This window comes from Ammodytes marinus (assembly GCF_949987685.1).
Source record: "Ammodytes marinus genome assembly, chromosome: 16".
Taxonomy (NCBI): domain Eukaryota; kingdom Metazoa; phylum Chordata; class Actinopteri; order Uranoscopiformes; family Ammodytidae; genus Ammodytes; species Ammodytes marinus.
In genome coordinates, this window is record NC_137220.1 from 7179446 (window position 1) to 7202878 (window position 23433).

At 39.9% G+C, this 23433-nt stretch overlaps 1 protein-coding gene across 1 annotated transcript; it reads left to right on the plus strand.

The window, feature by feature from the left end:
* The first annotated feature begins 475 nt into the window (after window positions 1–475).
* Window positions 476–22352, plus strand: abat (4-aminobutyrate aminotransferase). Its single transcript, XM_080043413.1, has 16 exons — window positions 476–589; window positions 8877–9012; window positions 10561–10658; window positions 10757–10786; window positions 12022–12139; window positions 14494–14543; window positions 15071–15151; window positions 15453–15545; window positions 15997–16059; window positions 16163–16226; window positions 16579–16727; window positions 17680–17817; window positions 19053–19220; window positions 19402–19548; window positions 20037–20148; window positions 20280–22352. Exons 2-16 carry the CDS (start codon window positions 8943–8945, stop codon window positions 20399–20401), a joined length of 1503 nt encoding a protein of 500 aa, XP_079899539.1. The 5' UTR covers window positions 476–589; window positions 8877–8942; the 3' UTR covers window positions 20402–22352.
* The last annotated feature ends 1081 nt before the right edge of the window (window positions 22353–23433 follow it).

Consider the following 23433-nt stretch of genomic DNA (forward strand, 5'->3'; position numbering starts at 1 on the left):
AGAATTTGGAACAAGGAATGTATTTTCTCATGAAAAGATTTAATATGTGGTAAATAATTTTATTTTCCTGTCAATAATTTTCCTCAAAAGTAGATTTTAAAGAATTCCTGTTAATTGTCGTATTTCAAAGGACATTTATTTTCCTTGATTTTAAATACAGCCATTAATACAAGCTATGGCTCTATATAAAAAGAGCTATTTAAAGAGACATAGCCTACTACAAACCATTCATAGTGTGTGAGTTATGAATTTTAATTTGACTTAATTTATTCATTTGCAGCGATACTGATCTTTTTTTTTTTTCATTTGAATTACGGATTGGCTCCATCTGTCCCTCCCAGTGTAAATACAGCCTTGTACTGTGTTATCAACCATGGTTTGACCGGCTCTCTAAAATATCTGCCTCGGCCAATGAAAAGCCGATATCGGTCTGGGTCTACCCCCCCCTGAACACTAAGCCCCTCCTCTTCCAGGCCGGCTGGCTCGACAGACAGACAGGACCACACTCACTCACTCCGTCCGACATCACCGCTCTGTGCTGCGGGGAATCTACGCTACTCATTCCGCTGCCGTGTCTCCGGATCCAAAGGTAAGTGTCCCCCCCCAACCCCCCCTACCGGCTGTATGCATGGATCACACCGCGGGGCATGTCGCATCCTCGGCCGATGTGTGTGCTGTGGTCCCTGGGTAGGAACATCAGGATGCAGCGCCCCTTGCTCTGCAGCAGCGTCCATGATGACAATATGAAGCATTTTAGTCTCGAGGGGCAAACCGGAGCCGTTAGGGGAATGGGTTCATCCATTACATCACAACCAACCTGTCATGATTTTTCTACACCTGTTATTAGTGTGTGAGCCGGTCGGATCCAGTCGGAGCCGGATTCTTTCAGCAACAACATCCCCATACACAAGTTTGACATGCACACACACGCTGTGTTGATGTGACCACAGACTGTACACTGTAGGCTACAGTATGCGGAGATGCAGGTTATTCAAAGTGCAGTAGAAAAACACTTTCACTTTATTGAGAGAGCTTGGTGCGCATCATTTCCACTGTGGCTGCAACTCAGCGTTCAGCATAGGTTGACTAATAGTAAAATAAATGTAAGCTATTTAAATTAAAGTACCTGGTAATACTGTATCAGAAGCCTGTCAATGAAACACTGTTTAATTAGCTTATTTTCAGTCACATTTGTATTCATACAAAGGCCTACAGTTTACAATTTTCATTAATGCGATCTGCACAGTTCATCCATCTCTTCTGTAAACAACCCTGACAGGAGAACAATAGGTGTCTTTCCGGTTTTACAAAAAAATAATAATACAGCATGTGACTATATCAAAGCAAAACAATTGTTTTTGTTTTCTTAAATAGCCTCCTGAAAACTTCATAGAGAAAGTGATTCTTTCTATTACAAAAATGTCATAAATAATATCGTAACAATCTTCTAGTGATGGGATTTCATTGTGATTGCTTATCTAACAACTATAGCCTATACTCAATATTCCAAAAAGGTATTTCGTTTTAAAATCTGTTGACGTTGAATGAATAAGAAAAACAAAAAAGGAGTTTGCCCCAATTCATTTTTGTCTCAAATCTAAGCCCTGTGTTGATTATAGACCGTAAAATCATTATTTAAGTACTTTTCCCCTAAACAAATTGTTATAGTCTTTAATTTAAATTTTTTTAGGGCTCAAATAAGGACTTTTGGAGGTGGAAAACACAGATCAGCAAGTAAGGATGGGATGTAATCATTGAATTTCATAGTGTAGGTTCAAGTGAACATGGCATTGCTGCAGGTCCAGTTTTTTCCGGATTTGTGATTTATTGCTGAGCTCCTACGCCTGGCCATTTATGCTTGGACATGCATGGAATTTGACCCGGATTCCAGTGCACTTGCACACACAAACAATGTAGATGTACATGAAGATCCAGCTGAACAGAGATCAGCAAACATTTAAAAAAATCCAGTTTTTCTGTAAGTAGGTTACAAAACATCTTTCATAAGCACTGCATTAGAGAAACCTTAATTGAATTCATAATTAGGCGCCTCTGGTTTGTTTCTAACCATGTGCAAAGCAGGATAGCTCTAAAATCGGGGATGTGTGTTCCCTCAATAACACATGGGACCGCCCAAATAATCTCATAACAGCCATAATCCTTTGTCCCACAAGCAATACATGTGCACCTAAGTGACAATGATTATTAGAATATTGGCAAAACAGAGTTGTATAATAATTAAAAAAAACACTGGATTGATAACATGGTGTCGTTGGGCTTTGAACACTCAGATATGCATACATACATACCTTTGTACATTGATCTGATGTAATACAGTATGTTGTTCTCTTGTCTGAATGAGTTACAATATCTGTGTAACTGGGTCAAAGCGGTACCATTATGTAAGTTATGTCTTATGAACAAAGAGAATGTTTCATAGTATCAAAATGTTATGCAACACAGATGAAACTAGTTTCAAATTGTGCAGGAGATTTTTCTCCGGATAGGTCGAGGCTATGAAATGTCCTGCCCCTCGCTCATTCGTGTCAACTGTGCGGATAAAATCACTAAATGAAAAGCAAAACGCTCCAGTAGACAGGAGTCCCAAGTTGATGTCCTGTCTGTCCATGCATGGGCTCTGCAGGGCTTTATACAAGTCATTGGTGAAGGCTTATCAAACACAATGCAACAGAACTACTTTTTTCTTTGGGGAAAGTGAGGAAAATATTGTTCCGGTTGAAATTCATATAGACATTTGCGAGTGCTTCATGATCCGATCATTATTTGCGTTTATGTCATGCTAGAGAGACGATCAAAACAAACACAATGGTCGGTTATCATTTTGATATTTTTTTTAAGGTGGCTTGATTGATTCACCACATCAACTCGTGCACTGAGTTACATTAGAGAAAACACTCCACCTTAAAAATCTCCGGCAGCTGTCTATAGCTGAACAAAGACTGTATGATAGAGAGACAGGGAATTTTGTGTTTACTATTTTTTTTTACTTAAACATTAGTAAGAACTGAAGAAGTAAGAACTGAAAAAAAACAGTTTCATCCTGGCTGTTCTTTCATTTTAAACTCGCCTCGTGTTTCAGCGAGATCAGCCCTGTTCCCTTCCTCCTCAGTGTATAATTGTGATGACTCACTTGTGTGCAACAGTGACAACATAGTATTACTAGTGTGGTTCACTTCGATTTTTGTGTGAAAGCAGTGTGTGTGTGTGTGTGTGTGTGTGTGTGTGTGTGTGTGTGTGTGTGTGTGTGTGTGTGTGTGTGTGTGTGTGTGTGTGTGTGTGTGTGTGTGTGTGTGTGTGTGTGAGAGAGAGAGAGAGACTGGTGAGCTGACAGGATCTGTGTTCTTGGCTCTGTTCTTGAGTTTGGAGGGCTTTGGAGTGCTCTCTTTTGTTAATAATCAGTGTGTATGTGTCTCAAACGTATAGAATTTAGCGTGTGGAGATCCTGTTGTAAAGCTTTGGCGACTCAGTGTGGACCCTATCATTCTCTACCATACAATACAGCCAGGTTTGAATCAGAGTTTGGATATTAATTGGATAAGAGCGCTTTGAGCCATGTTCAAACTTCCCAAATGCTCTCATGGTTGAACACAGATAGCTATAACTTGTACTGTGTTCAATGCTTTGGTTATTAATAGTAAGAATCCTGGCATAAGTTTTCTGCATATATCCACACTGCCAGGTCCCGCTTCTGACAGCACCTTTCTACTGTGTCCAGTGGATGATGTCATTCCAGCTCAGGACACATTGGAAGGGTTGGAGGTGGAAGATGGGTTGTTCATCAAGGACATCAAGAATTTTGTATCTATCTATCTATCTATCTATCTATCTATCTATCTATCTATCTATCTATCTATCTATCTATCTATCTATCTATCTATCTATCTATCTATCTATCTATCTATCTATCTATCTATCTATCTATCTATCTATCTATCTATCTATCTATCTATCTATCTATCTATCTATCTATCTGTCTATCTGTCTATCTGTCTGTCTGTCTGTCTGTCTGTCTGTCTGTCTCAAATCAATTCAGTCCAAAGGAGCTTTCAAAGGGAAACGGACACATTGGTTCACATTGCCAAATCGAGCGTGAAATGAAAACAAGGACAAACTGCCACACACACACACACACACACACACACACACACACACACACACACACACACACACACACACACACACACACACAGTTTATTTTATGCTGCATGGGGACAGGCAAGGTGATGGACAGCACAACTGACAGGCAGCAGGGTCTAATGAAAAGATGAACGATTCAATGGGACATTATAGTGAAGCAGCAGATGGACTACGTAAATGTTAAATAGTAATTAATAACAGTTGCCCCTCTGGAGATTCATCACTCAACTCTAACTGATGAAATCAAACTGAAATCAAATCGGAGCCTCCCAGTTATTGTAGGAAGATGAAAAGAAGCCAGCGTTTAAAGGTGGAGTCAGCGATTCTGGAGAATGTTTGTTGACGAAATCCAATTTTTCCCAAAACAGTGATTATCTCCTCACAATCTGCTACCTGTGTACTGTAGGTGTACGACACGTAGCGGATATTGAGGAGATATTCACTGATTTTGACAACAACCATTCTGTAGAATTGCTGGCTTCACCTTACATTCGGACCATTGTCTGTATGCAGGTTGTAGAATAACTATACATTTGACACATAGCACAAGGGTGAGTGGGAGTGCAGTGCAGTGCAGCAAAGTGCTGGACTACGTATTGCATTGGGTAACGTATTAAGTTACTTCTGCCTGCCGTCCTTCCAAAGGGAGCTATACTGTGGAGCTATTTGTGGCTTGCGACTGCCCCCAATGCACCTGCTTCTTCTTTTCTTTCAGGAAGTTACTGATTCATTGTTAGTGGGGGGGGGGAGGGGGGCAGGCACAGTGAGCGCGGGTGTATTAGGATCTAGGAGCTAGGTTAATATTTTTAATGGTGAGCTGAAGTCCACAAACAGAATCGTTGCATAATGTCCTTAACTATCACGGTGATGGAAGGTGGTGTGTGCAGTCCCAGGTTGACTGACCTTGCAAACTGCAGGGCATTCTGGGATATCTTTTAGCTGGGCCAAAGCAACACCAATCACTCCCACCTCTGTGTCCATTTTCTAACTACTGCTGATTTTCACTTTTGTAAGGCATATGTGTCACAGGTCAGGTGTAGAACATTTAAAGGTGGAGTCTGTGATTCTGGAGAATGCTTGTTGTCAAAATCATTGTTTGGCAAATCCAGTGAATATCGCTTCACAATCCGCTACCTGTCCGTACTGTGTGTGTCCGCTGACAAAAATCTGGTGTTACTACACAGCCAAAGGGGCCACCGCAGCCATGCCAGTTCACAGAGCTTAGGCTGTGCATTAATAACAGTTTTTTTAGAGCACACACAGTATATAGACAGGTAGAGGATCATAAGGAGATATTCACTGATTTTGACGAAATCTGATTTGAAAAACAACCTGCTCCAGACTCGACAAGTCCTGCTAGCTGTCAATCAAAGTTATATGATGATCAATATATGAGCAACATTCATTTGGCCTTAGGTCCCAAGAAAAGTGAAGAATCATCTTGCATACTTGCTTTCTTTTTTCAAGAGCATGAACAAAACCCCAACCAAATCACATAGGAATGCTAATTTATTTAATTTTTAGAACACTTGATAGAACACTAAGGTGTTGTTATATGACCAGTTAGTGAAGTGAGTGGAGCGTTCTCACTCATGAACATTTACCCAAGCTCCTCTCAGCTAGATTTATCATATCATTAATATTCAGCGCTGCTCTCTGTCACCGGCAGTGCAGCCATGGTTCAAAGTCTAGCAGCTCCTGTGTGTGGTAACAGCCCCACTACAGCAGTGGTTACACAACACTACTTTTTTTCCAGGTTACTTTAGGACAGGAATGCTTTCCAGGAAACCCACACACTAAGGCACGCACGCACGCACGCACGCTCGCACACACAAACACACACTCACACACACACACACACACACACACACACACACACACACACACACACACACACACACACACACTTATGACTTGACTCATCACTTGCATGTGTCACTGGAGGAGTTTATATGTGAAGCGAGATCACCAGCAAGCTCTGCACCCTTTGTCATAACCTCTGATAATTCATAAATAAATATTGAATTGAATATACTAGCTTGCTCAGTCTGCCTCAAGTCAAGGCCTACACTCACCCTGCGTTCCAAATCCCATACTTTAAATTTTTACTATACTACATACTAAAGCATGCTGGTTTCCTCCTACACACCGTTTACAGTGTATCACCACCTAATCAGAGTCACTTTGATTAGGTTGGATGGACATCCTGGAGTTGGCTTGCAGCAACAATATTAACAATATAATTGTCAGCAATAGATAAGTCAATCAGGAGAACATTTACTTCTGTGTACACACTACCTTTGTCCAATTATTTCCCTTTTGTGTCTGTGATGTTTCCAGTGTGACATGTTGGAGATGTCAGCTGCATTAGCCTCTGTTCTAAACTGTGTTCCTTGGGAATAGGAATGACATGTTATAGCAACACCCAGTGAACAATCTTGCTTAGATTATCAATGAGTAAAACATTTTCATCAGTATACATTCTTACTAATGAAAATAAGCCAACAACACAGCATCTGAAGTCTACATCCTCCTCAGTTCGAATATTCAATTAGGCATTCTTATCGCTGTCGCACTGCCTTTGTGTTCCCATTCTAGCAAAGCTCCATCACTTTATTCTACCCCCCCTCCCTCACAAAGACCATCTCACCCCTCCCGGGCATATGAAAACCTTGTGTAACTCAGACTCAATCCAGTTTGAACCAGTTCACAACGTTGTTGCCAAGAGACCGTCTGTCTGTGTGCCTATGTGAACATGCACGTGTGTCTGCTTGTGTTTGCTGCTTTTGTGTGTGTGTGTGTGTGTGCGTGTGTGTGTGTGTGTATGTGTGCGTGTGTGTGTGTGTGTGTGTGGGTGCGTGTCTGTGTGTGTGTGTGTGTGCGACCACCCGTGCACAGAGGGCCAGGGTTTCCTTTGCTGTGTGAAAGCAGATAGCTAGAATGTTCCTGTTTCTGCTGCCAGTATTGCATAAGAGCTTGGAAGGATGAGAGGAGAAGGAGCAGACGGGGTTTCTTTGCCCCGATTTCTGTCTTACATTTATTCATGCAGGGTTCATAATAATCAGAGTTTTGGAAAGTTTGGAAAATGCTTGGTTTAAAATCTTGTGTTTTCAAGGTTTTGAAATGTGCTTGAAAACTGAACACGTTGCTGAAAGATGCTGGATTGTCTCCAAACGGACCAGACTGACTAAGAAATCAATTAAAAAGCTGTTATACACGTAAAACAATAGCTGCATGCTGACTAGGTCATATTATTGAAAATTACAGTCAACATTTTTCAACAAATATCCTTCAATCACTTCAATGTTGTGTGACCCAGTCACATTCACATATAAACGGGACACGGACACAGCTCTTTAAATGGGATTTCAGTGCATATTCTAATTCGTATTAACTTTTTTGTGATTGTCAATATAGTACTGTAAATTATATTTCAATCCTCGGGGGCCTTGAAAAATGCTTTTATAATGAACTCCTATTGACAAAGCTTTTGACATTACCTCATTTTAAATTGAGGTCAGAAAGGTGGTGGGGAGGGAGGGGATTTGGATGCAGTTTGACCATACAGTATTAACTTCTATTGGAAGGTGCTCCAACAGAAGTGCCTGTTGTATGGTTGAAATGCTTTGAAATCTCCCTCACACCTTTACTTCATCAGAATTGGTAGGGGGCTTCTGGCTGTGTCTGCAAATGTATGGGTCTTCTATTCTTTAAACTGACTGTGAGTGCAACAGAAACACTGACTTCACACTGCGATTGGCCTGAACTTTGTCTATCATCCTTCTTCTTACACAACTATTCCTGTCACTTTTCATGTGAGTAGCTGAGCACAACAGCACACAAAAGCCTAAAGGAAAGATGCTTTTCATCCCGGCTTAAAGTGTGGTCAACTGGAACACCCTCTAAGACGGCCTGTCGTAAGATGAACCAGTTCTTTTGAAGCATAAGCCCCACACTTACGCCTTAAGACTTTAGCTGATGGACCTGTTCAGTGCTGAACTGAAATATCTACAGGTTAAAGGTGCAGTCAACCATTCTTGAGAACACTCGTTGTCAAAATCACGTTTAGTCAAAATTTGTGAATACACACAGTACGGACAGCTAGCATATCGTGAGGAGAAATTCACTGATATTGACAAAGTGATTTTGTCAACAAGCGTTCTCCAGAATCGCTGACTCCACCTTTTGATGTGGTTCATGATCATCAGAAGCTGAGCTGGCTGCTAGAAAAACCGCCCACGCGTCAAGTCACTGTGTCAGCTCAGTTGTATTCAACCCCCCAAAACAGAAAACACTTGATTATTGTTTGGTACAGTGACTCCTTACAGTACCAGTTCAGTCTCATTTCTGCTGGCTTTGCACAACACTGCTGCTTCACATATGGCTGTATACCACACCAGTATATTAGAGGCACCTTTGTCTGCCCTTTCCCATGTATAAGTTGGCGTTCTCAGACACTGATACATGTTTTGGAATTGCCTATCTCAGTCCTACCATGATGGCAACAGCTACTCCAGATCATTTAGTAGCTGTACATCTAATCAAATACATATTTTGCAACTTTGAGTGGTTGATAGAAAAAATCTCGATTAGTGTGTGTGCTTGCCCATTGGCCTTCTTCTCTCCCCCTCTTTAGATATCTATCATTAACCAATAGCACTTTCCCCTCTTTAGATATATCTCACTAACCCATGCCTCTGTCTCGTCTGTGTCTATAGGTGACTAGGTGAAGTCAGACCGTGAGGGCAGCCGCTCCGTCCTGCCTGCCTGCTCACACTGTTGCCATGGCGTCCACGCTGATCAGTCGTCAGTTCTCTCTCTCGCTGCAGAAGAACCTGTGGCTCAACGCTCCAGGTAAATCACACTCTACTTGAGGTCTGCTGCAACCCTCAGTTCTTTTAAATCGAGTCTGAAGACTTTTCTGTTTCCATTTTAACCTGTACTTTTTATTCTATTTAAATGTTTTACTTCTTTTCATTCGCTTTTAAATGTCTTCTAATGTGTTTTATGTATTTTAATCTTGCCCCTGTAAAGCACTTTGAATGGCCTTGTGTTTGAATTGTGCTATATAAATAAACTTGCCTTGCCTTGCTTTGCCTTACTTAGAACTGTTCTCCTGTAGATTAACCCAGATTAACAGTGTGTATCTTCATTCATTGTCTTTTGCTCTGTTATGGCTTCTTTTGTCGTCTATTTGACTACTTTATTATGGAGGACCCTTGAGGCTCATTGAAACACAGCATTTCTTTATTTAAAAGCTAATTTTACATTTAAAACCGGAATTCTCTGTTCCTGTGCTAATGTGTTTTATACTATACCTGTACGAGGCCTCAGAGGGTCACGGAAAGGCTTCACGGAGAGGGGGAATGACTTTGCAAGTCGAAAACCCATTTGAATAAGGAAAAGCAGCATGACATGGATTTGAAAAGGAATTGCCTTTTTTAAATGCCTGATTCAAATCTGTATTCTTAATTCGGTTTGTGAACAATACTTTAATATACAGTAGTTCATTGACTTGCTACATCTGCACCACACTATTTGTTGCAACTATTTTCAATCTTTATTTCCGAGTATACAAAGGATTTGATGTTTTTGTTAAATATACCCCCCAAAAAATGAAGTTGTAATTCTTGTGTTTTTTCCCTGCAATCAGAAGCATGAAACCTTTAATAGAAGCTCAAGCTGAGCAGCATAATGTTATCAGTGTAAATGTTTGACTGACCTCAGGCAGAATGATTCTCCATATGCGTGCACCACGCTCTCCAGTGGCTTGTGGCGTGATATCTCAAAGGTCTTCTCTTCTGTCAATCTTTAAAAGGCCGATATGTGAACACTGTTAATCCCAATGCTACTGTATAAGCCTAGTGTAATGTCAATGAACATTTCTCAAGTTACCAACGGCATTAAAGGGCCATGGAATCATGTAAGTAGCTGAAAAAAGGTCCAGCATTGCATTCTCCATCCAAACACATGATGGAGGAGCAAGAATACAATACAACTTTTCAACAGAACCGACCCCTGTACCTTTTTGGTCTATTGTCGTTTCACAAAAGGATATTACAATACCAAAGAATTAGTGGTTATTGATTTTTCGTTTCCCCCCTCTCCTACACAGCACACACAGCACCGTGTTCTCATACGCGCTCTTACTTTGAAAAATGGCAACTTCCAGTCGCAGAATATGAAAACACCTGCATTTTCTTCTGTTTCTGTCTTCTAGTAATTTGATGTTTGTTATTATAAAACGAAAAATGAAAATCAAATCCTTTTTTGTTTTAGTCCATGTGATGAAGAAAAAATGCCTCGTATCTCAATTCTTGTTTTTGTATTTTAAAAAAGAACAAAAAAATATATACTTTTTATATCTAATTTATTATCATTCATTTCTTTTTTCTCCGCCAGCCTGCAGATATGCCAGCAAGGCAGCAGCCAAGGCTGAGGTAGAGGTCGACTACGATGGACCTTTGATGAAAACGTCAGTGCCTGGACCACGGTCAGAGGTAAGACACAACCACCTATTCCCCAACCCCCCTTCACCCTTTGACGTATTACTGAGTAAAAACGTAACCTGTTTTTTCTTTTTTCTTTCAATCTATAGGCGCTGACAAAACAACTGGGAGAAATCCAGGTGAGCAAAGGTTGTTTGTGTGTGTGTCAGCGAAATAAAACATTTTTTTGACAACAAGCGTTCTCCACAATTGCTGACTCCACCTTCACCGGTACACATTCTTGTGGTTAAAGAAGATCACGGCTTTCTCTCTCTCTAGCTGGATTTTTTTTTATAAAGATTTTATGTGTGTGTGCTTGTGCGTGGGTGTGTGTGTGTGTGTGCGTGTGTGTGTCTGTGTGCCCGTGCATGTGTGTGTGCGTGTGTGTACAGTATGTGGCCAGATGGGTTCTCCAATTGTATTAACTCAGTGAAGTACTTACATCAGCCTCTTGAGCGTTAATGTTGTTCACATTGTAGCACTCTGCGCTCCAGGGCTACAAGTGATGCATGTGTATATTGACATGCAAATGTTTGCAGTTCAAGTTTGACAGAGGGTTTTGAACATGCAAAAATACATTTGCATTTGAGTTTTGCAGTCAAATCGTGATATTGTGTCATAATAGAAGGAGGAAAGCAAGCAAAAGTCACACTGGGCCATTGCTGAGGCCATTCTATTCGCTTTCTTAAATAAACCAGTTATTACAAATTGACAGCTTTTAGGACAGGTCCGCTAATGATGATGAATCTAGTTGAAGGTTAGGGTTGGAGGACCAAATTGGATCATAGGAAGAATGTTTGTACAGAGTTATTGAGTATTTTTAATATACTTTTTTTTTATCTATCAATATCAGGAGAGGATTTTTGAGAGGCTAAAGACAAGTTACTATACAGGTGTTGTTGGAAGACATAGTTCAAGATTTCAAGATATTTATTGTCATATGTGCGATAAAAACAGGTAGTTGCACTGTATATTAAAATTCTTACTTTGTTTGTTCTCCAACACTCAAAATATATATAAGATATAACAAAATATAGGAAATTAAAATTGTAAATTATAAATTCACATTGGAAATGGACTATGTGCAGAGGAAAAGTTTGCAAATTTCAGTTAAGAAATAAAAAGTATGTGCAATTCTGTACAGAGGAAATTGCATGACGTGCTATACACAGCAGTAGAAAACAAAAGACAATGTCGTAATGGAGTATGAGTGGGTGTGTATAAATATGTAAAAATATGAATGAGAATGAATAGATATAACAGTATAAATATGAATGAAACAGTGTGTCTGTCTTCTGCTAATGTGACTACAAGAGGCTTCACTTCTATACTGTTATAGACTGCTCTTAATCCAGAACATTCTGTCTGTTTGCAGAATGTTGGAGCGATCAACTTCTTCTGTAACTATGAGGAGAGCCGGGGAAACTACCTGGTGGACGTGGATGGAAACCGCATGCTGGACATCTACACTCAGATCTCCTCCATCCCCATCGGTGAGTAGCAAGACAACACAACAACACACAGCTACCTGGATTGGTTGACAACAAGCGTTCTCTAGAATCACTGACTCCACCTTTAAGAACAGGTGAAAGACCCATAACTATTGCATTAGGAAACATGTGCCTTCATTTTGCAGCCACTCTATGCCACTGATTCGTGGTTGAAGAAACACTTTCCTCTCAGAATGCATTTTCTTCAATTAGTTATTAATTGTATGACATTACATTGACATTAGTAAGTTTGTTTTACAAAATAATATATTAAATACTATCAACATTCTTAAAATACCCATCAGATTCTATCTATATTTCGGGAGGGTGTACTAAAAGATATGAGAGCACTGTGTGTTTTGTAATTTGGGACATGAAGTAGGTTAGACTGTCTGGAAATATCTTATGTAACGATAAGTCTTTGACTAGAGGAGTCTGTTACTGAGTGAATAAGGCAGGAAGAGGTGTTCAGATCTAAATGTACACTCCCCCCAGTCTTAACTATTTTCTTAAAAGGATTTGGAATATAGTCAAGTATAATACAAAATAAATATTGTTATATAAAAAATAACATTTCAAAATAAAACCTCATAAAAAAGTGTTTTTGGTGATTGTGTAACTGTCTTGAATGGATGTCCAGGTAGGCAGCCAGCCAATGATCTTCTCTGTCGCTGCAGTGCTCTGGCGGTCACAGTTTTGCAGTGCCCATACCAAGCAGTGATGCAAATAGGCAGGGCACACTCTCTATAGTGGCCCTGTTTAAATGGGTTGAGAGATGGGGGGTTGGGAGCATGGCTGTCTATTTAGCTCTGTAGCTTTCAATGTGATTTAGCTTGTGTGTTTTTTAGAGCAGTCATAGATCATCAGAGTGAAAAGTATTGGACTCAACTACACACAGCCTTAGGCCCCAGTGCAAACCATGATGATAGTGGAAAGATTTTTTTTTCTCCTTTTTTTTTTTAGAGTATAATATTTTTTGATATAATGTGGCCATATGGTAGGAGCTGCTTTACAATCTGTATAAGATGAGTTCAAAGACCTCCATTCTTTGTCTGGATGTTATGACTGCATTCCACAAAGCCCTCTCTACATGCATTAATACCTGCATTTTATCATGCACTTTTCTTAAACCAGATCAGATAGCCACATACAGATCACATACTGTAGATTCAGTTTTTCTAATGTTAGTGTCTATTGGAAAAGACCTTTGGACTTGGGAGTGATTGGGGCTTTGAATCAAAGCAAAATGTAGCACAATGCCCAAGACAAATTTCCTTAACAGGACAATAAAGTTTACCCTGACACTGACCCTGACCCTGAATCCATCTTTGATTTATGATGTGGCACCCTCTGATTAATATTTGTACATCGGACTGTTATATAACTTATTACTTGTAGGTCTATACAGTGTATAATCAGTTGAATGCTATAGTGTTTAAGTGTTGAGTTTAAAGTGTGATTGCTTTACAATGTCACCTTCAGGTACACACTGAGTAAAGTTAGTGGCAGCAGATCATTCCATTTCAAGTCAAACAACGCATCAAACGTCCCCTTGCATAGGTATGCTCACAGTAGAAAAGAAAATACTTAAGATTAAGACAAATGTAACACTTTGCAAAAATGCTTTACCGCTCTCTTTAAGATAAATCATCAGACAGCCATTGGTCCAAAGACAGACCACACTGACTATCAGTACGTCCGGCCTGATTAACATGGTTCTCTTTAAGTCAGTGGTCTGAGCTCAGTCCTCAGGGGTCCTCCCTCCCTGACAGAAGGCCTTTGTTCTAGCCAGGAACTCACACGCTTAATGAATTCAGATGATGAAGGGGCCTCAGTTTGAAACAATTGTTAACCTTCGCAGAATGCATATTAATACAAATGAAAAAAGCTACTTTAATGAGAAGATTTTTTCTTTTGGATCACAGCAGTATTTCATTAAATGTAATTCTATTTTCACCTACAATATTTAGCTGATTTTCTATTTTTGCTCACCGTTTCTTTTCCATTCTCAACTAAGATCTTTCTTTTTGAGTCATTGCCTTTTGTACAGATGAAGCGATGTTACTGATAATCTTACATAGATAAAATGAGTTGAAAGCCGGGGATAAAATAAAGTCTAACTCATAGAAACACATGCACACAAATCAAATACACAAGAATAGTATACATATTAGACTATGTTGCATCAATGTTCAGGTAAACTAGTCTGTCAGGTGCTTGGTGTGCCATTGCTACAGATATCCAATAGGCTAAACCTTTGTCACACCACACACAGCACTGACTTTGAAATAAATATTTATTTATCCATATGAATCTGTTTTCCATTTATCTCCGCTCCCCATTCTGTCCCCTCTCAGGCTACAACCACCCTGCTCTACTCAAACTCATGTCCAACCCCAACAATCTGGTAGGTCGTCTTTACATACAATATCATTTCTATCATCAATATAAGAGTATAAAAGGGTACTGTCTGTTTATTAAATGATCAAGTGTACTTCAGTCCAGTATGGTAAATTACTGTCGTTAACTCCTACTTTAAAGGTGCTCCGAGGAACTTTCTGTTTGTTTTCATTCTTGCACCCCCTTTGGACAAAAGCGGTAGTGTTTATACTACGCCAGCTATTGTTCCTGGGTAAGTGTACCCATGAAAAAGGCATTAAGAAAAACTATATTCGAATAGCATTCTTTGCAGTGATGGTCACGTTATTGTCATTAATGATCATCAGAGGGAAAATGACACTGTTTCTGAAATATTTAAAAGTTCCTCGTAGCACCTTTTAAATAAGCAACCACATAACAGTGCAGAAGTTGAGAAAGCAGCATTTAAAGGAAAGTTGAGAGTCAAATTGAAGCGATATCTGAAGGCAATGATTTCCTAAAAAGATTCGATCTTTGACCAAAATCACAATTATTTTCTTTCTGTCTTTCTTTCAGAGTACACTGGTGAACCGACCGGCCCTGGGGATCCTACCACCAGAGAACTTCCCAGACAATCTGGCTGAAAGTCTGCTTTCAGTGAGTACAGCGCACACACACACGCACTCATTCATTCATTCACTCACTCACTCACTCACTCACTCACTCACTCACTCACTCACACACACACACACACACACACACACACACACACACACACACACACACACACACACACACACACATACACACACATTTGTGATAACGGTGTAATAATTGTTGCTCTTATTATTGTTGGACTATAAATGCTTTTTTTTCTTATATATAAACTTTTATCTGATATTTAGATTATAAAGCTTTATTAAACCACAATACTACAATGTGTGTGCCCTCCTGTCAGGTGGCCCCCAGTGGAATGTCCCGTGTGCAGACCATGGCCTGTGGCTCCTGCTCCAACGAGAACGCCTACAAAGCCATGTTCATCTGGTACAGGGTGAGGCAAAGCAGCGAGAAAGTTCCACCATTAATGTCCACACACTCACTCAATCAGTTTGAAAATTAACTTCAAGAATTTGCACTACTTCTGACACTTGAGCTTCTCCTGTTAACATACAGCAGCAGAGTGAATGAGTAGGAAATGTAAAGAAAGGAGGAAAAAAAGAGAGAGAAGGGACAGAGACGGAGAGAGAGAGAGAGTTCCATTGAAACACCCACCGTTTGGAAATAATGGTTGCGTTCCATCCCCATACTTCCCTGCTATATAGTATGGCAGAAAAAAAGATTTAGGAAGTCTCAACACAGATGCAGCATGCTGAATGTCCTAATACATCTGGTTTGGGATTTTTAATGAGGAAATCAGTAAGTTCTTTAGGGAGATTCTGACCCACAATTCATCAAACAAAATGTAAATGTTTCTTTTTTTCTCTGTTTACTTTTGAATAAAGAACAAGGAGCGAGGCCACAGCAACCCATCAGAGGAAGACATCAGCTCCTGCATGATAAACAAGGTGAGAAGGGAAAAATAACTTTTGCTATTAATAACAGGATTTGACCATTTCCATCTGGTTTGGAATTAAAAAAATTCTCTTTCTATTTCTGTGTGTGTCTCAGACCCCAGGCTGTCCAGAACTCAGTATTTTATCTTTCATGGGAGGTTTCCATGGGAGAACCATGGGTAAGTGAAAGGCTGTCCTCCTGTAGTGCTGCTGCCATGGTGGTGAGATGTAAAAAGAATGAATTAAGAGCTCCCTGCCATGCTAAACAGTAGACATCATGAGACCAGATGGAAAAAAGTTCTTAGTATATAGAGCATCACCATTGGAGCTGGGTATAGAGATACAGATATACTGGATATTGATATCATTATTGCCTGATATCGATGTTTTATTAATTGATAGAAATATGTACCTGAAGCACACCTGCAAAATTACATGGCAAACAACCAATTGAAATCAAAGGGCCAACAACAGGTTTATCATTGCAACATTGTGTATTCACGGTTAACACAACACTCTTGCCTGGTTAAGGTTGCCTGGCGACGACCCACTCCAAAGCGATCCACAAGCTGGATGTGCCGACGTTTGATTGGCCGATCGCCCCGTTCCCCAGACTGCAGTATCCACTGGAGGAGTTCACCAGAGAGAACGCACAGGAGGAGGCTCGCTGCCTGGAGGAGGTGGGCTGTGTGTGTGTGTGTGTGTGTGTGTGTGTGTGTGTGTGTGTGTGTGTGTGTGTCTGTCTGTCTGTCTGTCTGTCTGTCTGTCTGTCTGTCTGTCTGTCTGTCTGTCTGTCTGTCTGTCTGTCTGTCTGTCTGTCTGTCTGTCTGTCTGTCTGTCTGTGCATGCGCGTGTGCGTGTGACTGCTGACTAATAAATGTGGTTGACCAATATTGCCCAGTAAGCCTAATGTCTAAACAGCGGGTCAGCCTTAACTTTGAGATAACAAGTCATTTCAACCTTAACAATCTGAAACATTTCCTAAATCGCCTCTGGAGCTTTTGGTTATAAATATTTTACCAGCGCCAGGAAGTCAAATCGCACAGTGTTGAAATATTTATGGAAGATGAAGAGGGAATATGAAGGTTTTGCTTACTATGAAAGTATGCGTGAGCAAGTGTAAAACAACTTGTGTTTGTGTTGAATAGTAAGGTAGGCCTACCAAGCAGAGTGTACGGGTATTACAATGTTAATATATAGGCATCAGCATTAAGTTGTCAGCACAGGTTGTCATGGTTACCTGACTACTGTGGGGGGGCAAATCTTTCCAGAGTTTTGAATGAAATGCTAATATAATGTTGGGGAATTAGCACCCAAGAGTGGCTAGTTGTTTTCTTACATCATGTATTCTAAATAAGAATTGCTATTAATTTTAGTCCTCTGTAGGTGTCTCATAATATCATTCAGGAAGTACTGCCAGTATATACAGTATGATACACATTGCATTACCTATATAACATACGTATGTGAGTGTTAAAGGCATATTATAATATGTATTGTGTGTGTGTGTGTGTGTGTGTGTGTGTGTGTGTGTGTGTGTGTGTGTGTGTGTGTGTGTGTGTGTGTGTGTGTGTGTGTGTGTGTGTGTGTGTGTGTGTGTGTGTGTGTGTGTGTGTGTGTGTGTGTCTCCAGACAGAAGATCAGATCGTGAAGTGGAGGCAGAAGGGAAAGCCCGTGGCTGGGATTGTGATTGAACCCATCCAGGCTGAAGGTGGAGATAACCACGCCTCCCCAAACTTCTTCAAAGGCCTCCGCAAAATCGCAAGCAAGGTAACTTAAAGTAACTTATTACTACACAAAGGTGTAATGTAACTAAGTACATTTACTCAAGGTACTTTACTTAACTACAAATATGAGATACTTGTCATTTCATTTGAATTTGACTACTTCTACTCTACAATTCGGTGGGAAATGTTCTACTTTTTACTCCACTACATTTAAAGGATTCTTCACCAATTAAGATTTTTGCACACAAAACATTTTTATAAAGCTTATAAAATATTGTTGACTACTCAACAGTATAAATGCCTACAAAGCACAGATGAAACATTGGTCAATTCATCGATAAAAGTTGACTGACAAAATCAGCTTATCCTATGACAGCTACCCTATGTTTAAATAACAACATCTAACGATAGATTAAAAATTGGATATTCAATACTGTATTGAATAAAAGAGCGCCCAGTCATCCCAATGTGTATGTCTACTCATATATTAGACTGTCAGCACTAATGAGAGTTGAGCTTTTTCGTGACAACAACATGGCTGCCAATGCTGCAGGATATAGCCATGAATTTTTTAGGGACAACTAGAGCAGATGTCCATTGACAGCATGCCTGGGTGAAGAACCAGTCTTTTAGCCTAGAGGGGAGTGAAACGGCTGGCTTGTGAGGGAGGGGACATCACACACGCTAGCGGGGCCCCCGGATGTGTCACTTTGAGCCACACTTTCTAGATTCTACTGGACAAGTTCACTAATGCTCAATGAATGGGTCAGCCCGCCTGTCTGTCAGAGCCTGGGTGTAGATGTTCAGATGTCGGCCGTCCAAGAACTTAAAGGGATAGTTCAGTATTTTTGAAGTGGGGTTGTATGAGGTACTTAGGCATTAGTTAGTGTGTTACCTTATTGGAGGAGTTTAGGGGAGATGACGCTGTAGCAGAAGTCAGCATGGCAATGTTGCAGAGGGGGCCAGAAGAAAAATCTTTTTTTCTTCTCCACATGTATAAAAGCTTATCAAAATCCTAAATATCCATTCAATTGTACGCTCAAATTAGATTTCTTTCAAAACTTTAATTTGCCGCCAAAAAGTGTCTCTGGAATAATCGGCTCTGAGTTGGAGGCTGATTGGCAGAGTGATGTAAAAAATAAACGGCTGTCTGGCAGCAAACTAAAGCTGTGGAAAAAATCTCAGATTAGCGAGTTACATTTCTAGTAAGCTAACCTTACTCAAGTCTGGTTTTTAGGTTCTCTTGACAGCACCTCTTTTCTCTCTCTGTCCCTGCAGCATGGCTGTGCGTTCCATGTGGATGAGGTGCAGACCGGTGGAGGGACCACGGGGAAGTTCTGGGCCCACGAGCACTGGGGCATGGACGACCCCGCTGACATCGTCTCCTTCAGCAAGAAGCTTCTCACGGGGGGATACTACCACAAGAACGAATTCCAGGCCGACAAGGTTTGGCTTTGCTTTATACGATAGAATCCATAGTAGTGATGATGTATGCTTGTGCCATGCAGACATGTACATTGTTAACAATACTGGAGTGTAATTTTTTATGTTAAAAGAGATATTTTAAGATTTTTGGCATTTTTTGTTAACATACAAGTGTGTTTGCTTGTGTATCTGCTGTTTCCAGGCGTACCGTATCTTCAACACGTGGATGGGCGATCCCACCAAGAACCTGCTCCTGGCTGAGGTTCTCAATGTCATCCGCAGAGAGAACCTTCTGGAGGAGACCACACGCTCCGGGAAAGCCCTGATAAATGGCCTTTATGAGCTGCAGGTAGGGTGCTTGTGTGTGTGTGTGTGTGTGTGTGTGTGTGTGTGTGTGTGTGTGTGTGTGTGTGTGTGTGTGTGTGTGTGTGTTTGTGTGTGTGTGTGCGTGTGCGCTTGCCCGTGCGCGTGTGCGCATATGTTCGGGTGCAGTCTGACGTCACCGTCAGTCTTCATAATCCCTTGTGTTCAGAGGTTGTTTGCTGTAGTTGGCTGTGCAATATAAGGATACTATTAAACTGTAATACAATCCAAAACAAAACAAAAAATTCATCTCAGGATTGATGTTAGTCAGTGTCTTAATGTCAAGAATATTTTTTCTTTTATTTAGAAATGTACATCTGTTTTCAGTAAGATAATATTGAGCTTCCATAGCAAACGTGCGATTGCCACTCTAGAATAAATTGTAATATAAAACATAAATCTTATACTTGCACAGGAATAAAAAGAACAATGATAAAGTAGTGAGCTGATCATTTGTGTGTGTGCTCTCTCCAGGCTCAGTACCCCGGCCTATTGAGCCGAGCTCGTGGACAGGGAACCTTCTGTGCCATAGACATCTGTGACGACCCGACACGCAGCAGCATCCTGCTCAAGGCCAGAGACAAGGGTATGGACAACATCACCATCCACTATACAATTTTTTTTTGCCTGCTGTGTCTCTTCCTAACATAAACCCGACCACACATACTGAGCTGTGTTGATAGTACTGTATTATGAACAGTGTTGTGTCATTAACAGGATTGCTGCTGGGAGGCTGTGGCGATCGCTCCATCAGGTTCCGTCCGTCGCTGGTGTTCAAGGATTATCACATTGACATCTTCCTCAACATCTTCAACGACGTGTTGGCCATGCACAAATGAATCAAACCTGGTTTAACTATTAAATGAAGGAAGGAATAAAACAAAAAAAACGAAGCACAATACACACGCTAACTCACAACTGTTTCAACATCTAGGGCCAGTTGAGTTAAAGCTATAATGCGTAACTTCTGTCACCCCCATGAGGAATTCTGAATGATTACAACAACACTGTTGAGGTAAGCCTACATGAGGTAAGCCAGTGATGGCACATGGATTTTTATAGAACTTCTGCTATACATCCAGTTTTTTTTTCTTAGCAATAGAAACAACATCTGAAACATTTAATGGGCGCTTCTTGAGCTCCTGCACCAGTTTGTAAACTCTGCCATACTGAGAAATACAGAGATAATTTAGTGGAGCTGATAGGCTTAATCAACTGTCTTACCGTCAACTGGCTTAATCAACTTTGTGTCAACCTATTTGGCGATGGCTTGAATGTAACCGACATTCATTTATATGAAAAAGTTACGCACTATAGCTTTAATATACACATTGAAGATGGAAGAACATTCAACTGCTTAGCCCGAAAATGATAACGATGTTATTCATAATGATGATATGTATAGTGAATCCTCCTCATCTGGATTCATGTTCCTATGTGTAGTCTGTCCGGACCAAGTCATGATACATTTTTAATCATGTTAAAAGCACCAGGCTATATATTACTGTGGGTCTGAACAGGTACTGTTAGTAGCACAGCATTGGAGAAATGTAAATAAGATTTTAGAAAAATATCCCAAAATTATCCAATTAACCTCAGTCTAAAAGGCTGAGAACAACGTCTTACATATACAGCTTGTTTTAGTGCTCACAGTCACAGCGGTGAACCAGTGAATATAGTCGGCCTGTGTTGTTTGTCTGAAGAGAGGCAGGCGGCCTGCATGTCCCTAGAGAAGTCCTTGTTGATTCTGACTGTTGTATTGCTCTTAATAGGAATGACTTTGTTTGTGTTCAGCTTGAAATATTGTAGCCCAAGAGAAATGTGAATCTTTAAATTGACCATGAAAATGTCATAGATTATTTAGTGCCTGCATGTCACTTAAATGTGCAAATATAATTTATTGATTTTTCTGCCCCTTTTTTTTTACATCTGAGAAACATCCATTGGTAACCCCTGAACACATTCACTTCACTCTTGAACAAGACCTTCATAGCAATTGCCAATTATTATTTTGTTGCACTATCAAACTAAGGTGGCCCCTAAGGACAAAACACATGCATAATAAAAAGAATGGACTTAATTAACTCTGAATGCAAAATTGTAAAAAGCATTTGAAGCTAAAATGTTCAACTAGCAACAACTAGTAAAACACATACAAATGTGAAAAAAACTCTATTGCCCTGTGCTTATTCTTCAAGCAGCTAATGGCTACAATTCTCCTTGTATAGTTAGAACAGTTGCGCAAGCAGTTTTTTTCCAAACGTGGCATGATTGCTAAAAACGAAAAAGGCACAGGTCCATCAAACAGGGCGGCCCATACACTTTGCATTCTGGGTAGGACAAACATGTGGCACTGAAAAGTCTTAAACAACTTAAACGCACACATTTTATAAGAACATGTGGAACTGCCTTTTTTTGTTTTGATTTGTAAATCTGCTGATTCATAAATCTTCAGACTTTCGTCAGGTTCCACAGCGCTTTTAGGCAAGTTTTAGGAATGTGTGGCAGTTCATAAAAAGTACTACCATGTTCTTTTCTTTCTGATTTTAAGCTTACTACTATCTCTAATATAAATAAATATATTAAATATATTTACATCTTTTTACATTCATGTTGCAGAAATGATATTGCGTGAGCCTAATGTAAAGTATTTTGTTTGTTCCATAAAATCAGTGTGTGTCTCTTTGGATTAGCCCTACACACACATTTGAATGATTTTAAACGGAGTGGGTCGGGTTGGGTGAGTGCCTGTCTCCTTGTTGTCAGTCAGTATTACATACAGTATCTGTGTTGGACATTTATGACTTGATTAACTTTTTTTGCACTTGTGATCTAAAGATAGATGATAAAATTGATGTTATTAATTTAGATGGCTCTAATTGTTGTTGCATTTAAAAACATTCTGTCCATGTATTGTGAAAAATAAATGCTGTTTTGAGTAACGTAGTGGAGTTGTTCTTTCTCAGGTGTGAATGCTTTTTTTTTTTTTTTACCTTAGAAACAGTAGTTTCTCCAAAGTAAAATAAATTAATAATTTGAAAAGAAGATCCATTTACTGGCTATTTTACAGATGTTTTACTGACATACTGTAACCTTAGTAATCTAGTTTTGAAATCTACAGTAACAAGGGTATGGGAACAGGTCTCCCTTGTAAAAGAGTCTCAGGTCTAAATGGGATTTACCTGTATAAATAGGCTAAAGGTTTAAAAAAGTTTTGAAAACAGCGTGTTAGCGATTGAAAAAAATATCTGAAATACACAATGTTTTGAAGGCTGTTTTGTATGATGTTTGAATTGTGTTAAATGTGTTCAGTGAATGCATTTAGTAAAAAATTAACCTCAGTTTGGAACAAATGGACTTTTGTATCGCTGTGCAAAATATAATACACATATTTCATATTCATGGCTGCAGTCAACATGTTCAGAGAGGGGAACTTGTCTCTATAAGACGTAAAACTCTTTATAATTACGCCTCTATACTGCCCTCCTGTGGCCACAGTGAATTACTACACCTACAGACATTTATCGATCAGTTGGTTAAATCCTATTGAGAGCGTGAGTGCAGGCGCCCTCCTGTGGCCATCAATTATTACTACAACCAACTGGTCGCTAGGCGTAATTACATACAAACAACATTTGTTGGTTGTGTTACTAGTAAACTCGCGTTGTAAAATGTATTTACCGTTTCGAAGCATCAATGTACTAAACCGGTTAATATCTGTGAATGAAAGCGGACAACACAACACCTTTATTTGGACAGAGCACACGTAAGAAACTTTTAGAAGGAGGAAGGTTGGCTACATTGTGTTGGCTTCACTAGCTTAAGCTAACGGTTTGTATTAAGCCTTTGGCTACTAATCAGGTTTAGTCAA